The sequence below is a fragment of the Marmota flaviventris genome, chromosome 2 (genome assembly GCF_047511675.1).
Source record: "Marmota flaviventris isolate mMarFla1 chromosome 2, mMarFla1.hap1, whole genome shotgun sequence".
Lineage (NCBI taxonomy): Eukaryota > Metazoa > Chordata > Mammalia > Rodentia > Sciuridae > Marmota > Marmota flaviventris.
The window spans coordinates 191,618,734-191,627,854 of record NC_092499.1 but is presented as its reverse complement, the minus strand read 5'-3'; the positions used below and the strand labels follow the sequence as shown (position 1 = coordinate 191,627,854).

General features: G+C 40.6%; 1 protein-coding gene across 1 annotated transcript in view; it reads left to right on the top strand.

The window, feature by feature from the left end:
- The first annotated feature begins 645 nt into the window (after positions 1 to 645).
- The window catches only part of Rtf2 (replication termination factor 2), a 43,759-nt gene continuing 35,283 nt past the window's right edge, over positions 646 to 9,121 (top strand). The window contains exons 1-3 of the mRNA XM_027946383.3: positions 646 to 783; positions 7,088 to 7,182; positions 7,858 to 7,951. Of these exons, the coding sequence (XP_027802184.2) occupies positions 715 to 783; positions 7,088 to 7,182; positions 7,858 to 7,951 (258 nt within the window). The 5' untranslated portion in view covers positions 646 to 714. The remainder of the gene's footprint in view (positions 784 to 7,087; positions 7,183 to 7,857; positions 7,952 to 9,121) is intronic.

Here is a 9,121-nt window from a genome sequence, read left to right as displayed (position 1 = left end):
ATAAGAATAGAGGTATTGTTTGTCAATTATATCTGCTTCTTGTTAAATCAATAAAATAGAGTGGGTTTTAGGAGACTGCGAATGAAATGCATGTAGGCACCCACTGTATGCTCAGTTGCATCATATACCACATATGATACACATGGCAATGCCAGAAAGTTCCAGGCCTTCAAGGGTTGTACTTCCCCAGAATCTGCTGTAACATCACAGTTTCTCGAGGCAACCAGGTCACAGCTGTCGCTCAATAAAGGCACCTTCTTTTAAAAACACCAATGTTAACTGAAACGAAAGGAACGTCTCCTTGCGCCCTTGGTAGCCCGGTCCTCCAGGCGCTCGTGGTCACACACGCTGGGGTGGCACGCCCGAGTCACCGTCCTCGCCGCCCTCCCGCAGCCAACTGGCAGCAGAAATACAGGGAACCCCATTGGGTAAAGAGGAAGGGACCAGCCGCGGCCCCTCCGTGCTCTGGCAGCGCACGCCGCGGGGCCACGCCCAGCTCCCCCGGCGGTGCTCTCCACGGCAACCAGCGCTTGGCAACCACTCCCCGGCACCGCGCGACGGCCACACCCCATCCACCTCGCCCCGCCCCGCGTCGCTGCGTCACGATGGGCGTGTGCGTCATCGTGGCGCGCCGGAAGTGATTGACGTTTTCATCAGAGACCCCGGAAGTGGCGTCGTCAGTGTTTGGTTGCTGGCGCTGACTCCGGCGTTGCGATGGGTTGCGACGGGGGTACAATCCCCAAGCGGCATGAACTGGTCAAGGGGCCGAAGAAGGTTGAGAAGGTAAGCGGTGTGGGCCCGGAGGCGCCCGCGAGCGGTGGGACTCTCGGAAGGGCCTGGGAGCGAGAGGAGGTTGACGGGGAGCCGCGGGTTCCAGACCGCCAGCTGCGCTCCTGTGCCCTGTTTGGGGGATTCAGAACTGACAGCAGCATTGAAAGTAGCACTTATTGAGTGCTTGCTGTTTCCCTTCACTGGGCAGTACGCCAACTTACGGTGTCGTGATTCTCACAGCAGCCCAACGAGTACGTGCTGTCATCCCCATTTTTAGACGTGGCAGTTGAGGCTCAAATGGAAAAGGTGCAGAGCTAAGTGGCAGAGTCAGGATTCCAATCCCATCTGCGGTTAGTAGCGATGATTCACATAGCCACTATTTATTGAGCTTTGTATGCATTTACTTCGTTTCCTCAGAAGTCTTCCCTAGCTGTACCCTTACCCCATAAAATCAAGTCCTTCTCTTTTAAACTATTTTATCACACTGAATTATGCGTCTATGATTGATTTACGTCCTCCCCCACCACACTGTGAACCCCTCGTGACCGCAACTGCACCCATTTGTCCTCTAGAGCTAACAGAGTTTCTGGTAAGTTACTATTTTGAATACCTGAGTGAGTGAAAAAATAATCTAATTTTCACAAGTATTGGAGCAAATTATATGTAATAATTGTTATGCTAATTATGGGGAATTTGAGTCCTGGGAAGTTAATGAAAGTGATTACAGTCACATACTAGTAGGTAGTGAAGCGAAGATTATCATTCAGTTATTCAAGATTTCAAAAGTCAGCATTCGTAATGACTTTTCTTTGATATCATAAGATATGTAAATTGTGTACCACAGTGCCTGGCACATGTGTAGGCTCCTTATATTCTTATTCAGAATTCAGAGAAGTTTTTTAAAAGATAAATCCCATATGTCAATATGGTATTTGAAACACGCTGGTGGGTCCCATCATGTTCAGAATAAAATCCTATCAAACTGTGTGAACAGACCCCTGCCTATTTTTTACCTCATTGGCCCTCTCCATTCGTTTTCATTTTGTTTCAGCTACACAGGGCTTTTTTCCTCAGCCCAGGTTATTGCATTACCCTGAAAGCTTCTTCACTAGGTAATGACATCATTTGTTTCTTCATCCAGTTCTTTGCTAAGCAGTCACCTCAGTCTTCTAGCTGAACTACTCTTAGTTTCCAGCCACTCTCTATCCTCCTCTAGTGCTTTACTTTTCTTTATTAGGACTTGTCACTGTAGTTCCTTGTTTATTGTCTCTCTCCCATTTGGACAGGTCCTTGCATGTTTTACCTCTGTATCATGTTTGTCACATAACAGACAATAAATAAGTGTTGACTGTGAGAATGAGTGAATACCTAGGAGGATGAAGTGTGCCCTCTTATCATACCTACATGTACATGGGCTGATGCTGCGTAGTTAACATTCATGGGAGATTTGGTGCTTCCTCCAAAAAAAAAAAAAAAAAAAAAATCAGTTCACTTTTATTTTCATGTGCCCAGAAGCAAAGAGGAGGAGGTTCATCAGAGGCTTTACAAGAAACACATTTCGGTGGGTAAGAAAGAAGAAAGGGTGATCTGAAACAACAAGAATGCTCAGGCAGAATAATTTCTATTATCCCCACTCATGCAATAAATATTTGCCATATATACTGTTCTAAGCTCTTGGGATGGATACAGCAAAGAACAAGTCAGTCCACCCCTTATGGAGCTTACATTTCAAATCCATACTGTGAAGTAATAAGAAATATATACTTGGATGCTTCCCTGGTTTCTGACACAGAGCTCCAAATTTTCCTGGGTAATAGGAGTGTCACTTGTTTTCATATGGTAACTTGACGAGCTCCTGGTTTGGGATTGGTCACCAGAAAGACCAAGCCATGATTGGAAACTTGTAACTTTCACATAGCTCTGCCCCACATACTCCAGGAAAGAGAGAAGCTGGAGATTAAGTTAGTAATAGGCTTGCCTATGTGATGAAGTCTCCATTAAAAAAAAAAAAAAAAAAAAGGAAAAAGAAAAACCTCTGAAATGAGCTTCTAGGTTGCTGAACATATCCATAGGAACAGCTCCTGGCTTGAGACCTTTTCACACCTCACTCTCTATACCTCTTTATCTGGCTGATCATTTGTATCCTCTGATGCATCTTTCTAATAAAACTGTCTTCCTGGGTTCTCTGAGCCTCCACAGGTTATCAGAACTGAGTGGGGTAGAGTAACCTCAGATTTACAACAGTTGGTCAGAAGCATAGGTAACAACGTGGACTTGTGATTAGCATCTAAAGCGAGAAGGGCAGTCTTGTGGGACTGAGCTATTAACCTGTGGAATCTGAGGCTAGATTCAGGTAGACACTGTCAGACTTGAGTTGAATGGTAGGCCACCCAAGCAGGGTAGAGGAATCAGTTGGAGTGAAGGAAACCTCACACATTTGATACTAGAACCTCTGGAAGTATTGAGTATTGTGAATGAAAATATAAAAGAAAACAGTTGGTCTTTTTACACCGATGTGTGATGATTTATTACTTGTGGTGTGTTTGATCTGGTCCAAAACATTGCTCTAATTTGGGACCTTGCCCTAAAAAGAAGAGAGGCTTTGGAAAAACATTTTTCAGCAATTTGGAGGGAGGGACCAATTTTTTAAGTCCCTGGAGAAGGAGTAATTTGTCACTTTTCTCCCTGTTCCCAACTTTCCAAAATGTTTTTTGAATCAGTAAAGGACTGTGGCTGAAGTGGGTAGGGGATCCAGATGGTAGATCCTAGGCTTGCTGAACATGGCTTTTTGAATCTGTGAAAAATGTAGATCTACTTCATTATGCAGATCTCTCTCTCTTTGGGATTTTCCAGTATGAATATTGATAAAAAAAAAACTATTTAAGCTGCCATATCTGTGGCTTTTGAATCCGAGGAATGAATAGAATAGCAATTACAGTAGTTTTTGTTTTAAATAATAGAGTGGTGATTAAGAACATGGTATTTATGGGTGCGGAGGTACATGGCTGTAGTCCCAACTACTTGGGAGGTGGAAGAAGGAGGATCTCTTGATCCCAGGCATTCAAGGCCAGCCTGGGCAAATTGTGAGACCCCATCTCAAAAAAAAAAAAAAAAAAAGGCTGGCACAATGGCACAGCCCTGTGATCCCAGCAGATCTGATTGGGAGGCTGAGACCAAAGAATCATGAGTTTAAAGCCAGCCTCAGCAAAATCGAGGCACTAAGCAACTCAATGAGACCCTGTCTCTAAATAAAATACAAAATAGGGCTGGGGAGGTGGCTCAGTGGTTGAGTGGCCTTGAGTTCAATCTCTGGTACAAAGAGGGAAAAAAAAAAGTGGTGTCTAGAGCCAGTCAGCCTGGGTTATTATCCTAGTTTCTTCATTTGCTGCATGACCTTGAACATGTCACCTAACTTGGTGCCTTGGTTTCTTATCTCCAGTGGTGAAAATACTAACTTGTAGGGCTTTTGTGAGGATTATAAGGGCTTGTCATGGCAACTGCTTAGCACAGTGCCTGGAACACAGGGCACTTAGGCAGTAGCTGCTGCAAATTTTAAAAATTAATTCCAGGGGATTTTTTTCTTTCTCTGTTGTCTCTAAATCATGCTGTTCTGTTACAGTATTTCAGTTTGCTGTTGTAAGAGTAAGGACAAGTGGGCCTTGGAGTATCATAGAGGTAAAAATGTAGTTTGAGGGCTATGGAGGGCTTTATGTCCTAGTTTTCAGATCATGGATGTTTTACTCCGTTTTCTGTTGTTATAACAGAATACTCTCAAGATTGAGTAATTTATAAAAGAATTATTTTTTGTATTTCTTGGAGGTGGGAAGTCCAGTTGTCAAGTGACTGCATTTGGTAAGTCTCTTTCTTGCTCATGGATACTCTTAGCAGAGTCCTGAGGTGGCCCAGTGTTGCATTCCATGACTAAACACTCAAGGTCACTCCAGGTGAACTGGGCTGTACGAAATAACCACACAGCACACAGAAATACCTTTCTCTTTGGGTCCTGTGCAGACTCCTCCGACCTTAGGAGTCTATGTATGTGTGGCGGGGAGCGGCCAGGGGGAGAGAAACAGAGAGAGCTGAACCCTTTTATTGGGGAGAAGCCATTCAAATGAGGCAAGAGGTCAGGTTTCAAGTGGTTGAGTCTAGCTTCATGATGTCTGCTGTCAGCAGGTTGACTGACATCTAGAAAGGCTACGTCTAACAGAGAGCAGGAGAAGGGAATACACAAAGGGAGTTTCCATGGAACATTCTATCCTGAACAGGGCAAAAGGGTAGGATTACAAAGGAAACAGGTGAGTGTAACTCAACCCTAGGGGCACACCCCTCAAAGAGAACCTCCTTGCTATCTGAGGGGTGGGGGAGACCAAGTCATGAGTCATGGCACTACCGTTCCAGGCTACGATGATTTTTCAGATCTGCGTGGTACATCAGGACTAAAGGCATGGTCACTCAGTGTGGCTCCCCATAGCCCAGGGCACTATATACCAAGAGAGATGATACAAGAGACAGAGCCAAAACTGGCCTTTATAACAGATCCACTCTCATAATAACTTACTAACCCATCATTCATCCATGAATGGATTAAAATATATTCACTAGGGCAGAGTCTTCATGACCTAATCACTTCTGAAAAGATCCCACCTGGTTCCACCTCTTTTTTTTTTTTTTTTTTTTTAAGAGAGAGTGAAAGGGGGAGAGAGAGAATTTTTTTAATATTTATTTTTTTAGTTTTCAGCGGACACAACATCTTTGTTTGTATGTGGTGCTGAGGATCGAACCCAAGCGAGCACGCTACCGCTTGAGCCACATCCCCAGCCTGGTTCTGGTTCTACCTCTTAATACCTTTCAATGGGGATTATAATTTAAACATGAGTCTGTGTGTGTGTGTGAGAGAGAGAGAGAGAGAGAGATATTTTATTAGTGCTTTATAATTTATTCAGAATAGTGGGATTCATTGGAATATATACATACATGCACATATCATAATTTGGTCACTTACCTTGCTTAGTACCTCTCCTTTCCTTCTCTTCTTCCCTTCTCCAATCCCATTCTCTGTTCCACTGTTTTCCATTCTGGGTTTTTAAAAAATATTTTTAGTTATACTTGGACGCAGTGTCTTTATTTTGTTTATTTACTTTTATGTAGTGCTGAGGATCGAACCCAGTGCCTCACATGTGGGAGGCAAGCGCTTTACCATTGAGCCATAGCCTAGCCACCTTCCCTTCTGTTTTCATGAAATCCCCCCCCCCTCCCTCCACCTTCTATGTATGAGAGAAAACATACAACCCTTGACTTTCTGAGTCTGGCTTATTTCACTTAACATGATATTCTCTGGCTAAATCCATTTTCCTGCAGATGACATAATTTCATTCTTATGGCTGCATAAAACTTCATGTATATATGCCACATTTTCTTTATCCTTTTATCTGCTATTGGATGCAGAGGCTGATTCCATAATTTGGCTATTGTGAATTGTGCTCCTTTAAACATAGGTATGTGACTATCACTATAGTATACTGACTATAGTTCTTTTGGATAAATACTGAGGAGTCGTATAGCAGGGTCATATGATGGTCCCATTCCTAGTCTTTTGAGGCATCTCCATACTGGTTTCCATAATGGCTGTACAATTTGCAGTCCCACCAACAATGTATAAGTGTTCCTTTTCCCACACATCCGTACCAGTATTTATTATTTGTATTTTTGATGAATGCCATTCTAAATGGAGTGAGATAAAAATCTCAGTGGAGTTTTTAATTTGCGTTTTCCTGATTGCTGGGGATTCAACATGAGTTCTGATGGAGACATTCAAACCATAGCAGTGGATAAATAGACTAATAAGCAAAAACTACTTGTTTTTGTTCAACTGGTGATTATGTAAAAAATTACATAGTCTTTGTACTGAACCTTTTTTTAAAAAAATGTCTGTGTTCTCAGTTTTTAGTCTCTAAATTCTGCTACTGCTTTGGAGTCTTTCCAATTGTAGAAATTTATCTGTACTGGTTGTTTTTTTCCACATGGTCTTTCCAGTGTACTTTTGAGATGCAAATATTAATATTTGTTACTTGCATAAACAGTATAATGATGTGATGTAAACTTTCTTGTATCATGTTTAGATAGACCTTTATTTGACATAGTATTAGGACTTTTAAAGTCCCATTTCATGTTCTTTAATTTAAAAAAATCATTATCTTTGATTTAAAAATGAGAACATAGTGTGGCATTATTAAATGAACTTTCATATGTGGAACCATCTCTCCTGTGACTTTTAGAGGTGATGTTAACTCAGAGGGTTTCTGTTTTCTTTTGCCAGGTTGACAAAGATGCTGAATTAGTGGCCCAGTGGAACTATTGTACTCTAAGTCAGGAGATACTGAAACGACCAGTAGTTGCCTGTGAACTTGGCAGGTATGGTTTCTTGCTTCATCAAGATGAGTTTATTCAATGATTTTGAGGAACACTTCATTATATAAGTGTTCTCGAATAGTGAAATAGGAATTAACCCAAGCAAACTTACGAGGCATAGGTTATCATTCCCTGTCGCTGAACATAATTCTGCAATCTCCTAATCAATATGATATATTCAAAGCATGATTTGAAAACTCAAGGACCAAGTTATAATTATGCTAAATCATAAACAGAAAGCCCAAAGGAGCCTTGTGAGGTGGAGAATGGGGAAAACTGGAGAGATCATATCCTATAAAGGAGGAGCTGCTACTCAGTTCCAGCCAATTTTTATAGTTCGAGAACATGGGTCTAGTCATTGTAAGCTTCTGATTTTTATTTTTGAAGATAAGTTGAAAATATGTACTTTTATACTAAATCTCACAATTTCTATAATTCTTGTTTGGGTTATATTCAACCCTTAAGAATGCCAGTTTGCCATCCTTGACTTGTGTTTCTTTTTAAACTCTGATAGTAGTTGAAACATGGTGAAATATACAATATACTTTTTGGTAATGCAGAGCATTTCCTTTATCAAATGTAATGCTTTTGGGGTTGCACTAAATTTGTTCTTCTTTTGTTGGTTTTCTTGAAAGTTGATTATTGCCCTCATAGTTTGACTAGTTCTTATTCTTGCAGACTTTATAACAAAGATGCCGTCATTGAGTTTCTTTTGGACAAATCTGCTGAAAAGGCTCTTGGGAAGGCAGCATCTCACATTAAAAGCATTAAGGTAAGAAGAGTGACTCTGGAGTGCTCCTGGGGTCTCAGTGTAACGAGGTTTATTTTATGGAATTCATGTACATGAGAGTAAATTTAGAAATTTGAGAATATAGTCACAACCCACCATTACAATATGGCTGTTCTTGGGAGGTCTTGTAAATCTCAAGTCTGGAGTCCCCCCCCTCCCCCGCCTCCATGTACTTTCTGTCTTAGAAATCTATTGTGCTTTCATGTGAATGAAAATCCTTTGAAAATTCTTAATGTCTTGTAAACTTGTTGGGAAGCATTATTTTTGTAATTGAGATTCAGGTATTTGAAGGCTAGGGATATAGTTCAGAAGCAGAGCCCTTGATAACATGCATGAAGTCTTGGGTTTGATTCTCAGCACTGAAAAAAAAAGGACTCAGTGACTTGAATTTTATTATTATTATTATTTTTTTTTAATATTTTTTTAGTTGTAGTTGGACACAATATCCTCATTTATTTTTATATGGTTCTGAGGATCAAACCCAGTGCCTCACATGTTCACGGCAGGCACTCTACCACTGAGCTACAGCCCCAGCCCCAGCGACTTGAATTTTAAATTTGGAATCTATTTTCATACAATGACAAAATTTTCAAAGTATGTGTGTTTTTATATTAAAAGTTCAGCTATATATTAGAAGTTCTGATTGGCAAGTTAAAATTCTTCCATTATAGTGGATAAACAAGTTTTTTAGTAAAGGAATTTGTTGAAAGGACAGAATCATTCAAATTTGGTCCATAGAGGAAATCAGACAATTAAGAATTTATTATACCCCTCATCTCAAAAAGACTTCCTTTAGTTCACATGGCTAGTCTGTAAGATGCTTAAATTAGAACTCCTTCCCCTGACTCCCAGTCTGTCTTTAGGATTTTTCTTTTTACTTTTTTTATTATGATACTAAGCTTTTCATTTGAATTCTCAGAGTGATTACAGGATATGCTCACTTTAGGCAGATTAATAATTCTGAAATGTAGCTAATGGTGGTGCTATAGAAATTGCTGTGCTGATTTTAGTTACTCTTCTACTTTGGGAAGAGAATTAATTCCTGAAAACCCCATGGTATCACAAATTATCTTGCCTCAAAAATTCAGTTATATTGAAATTAATTAATATAATTCTATACTTAAAAACAAAATGTTTAGTTTTATATATAGC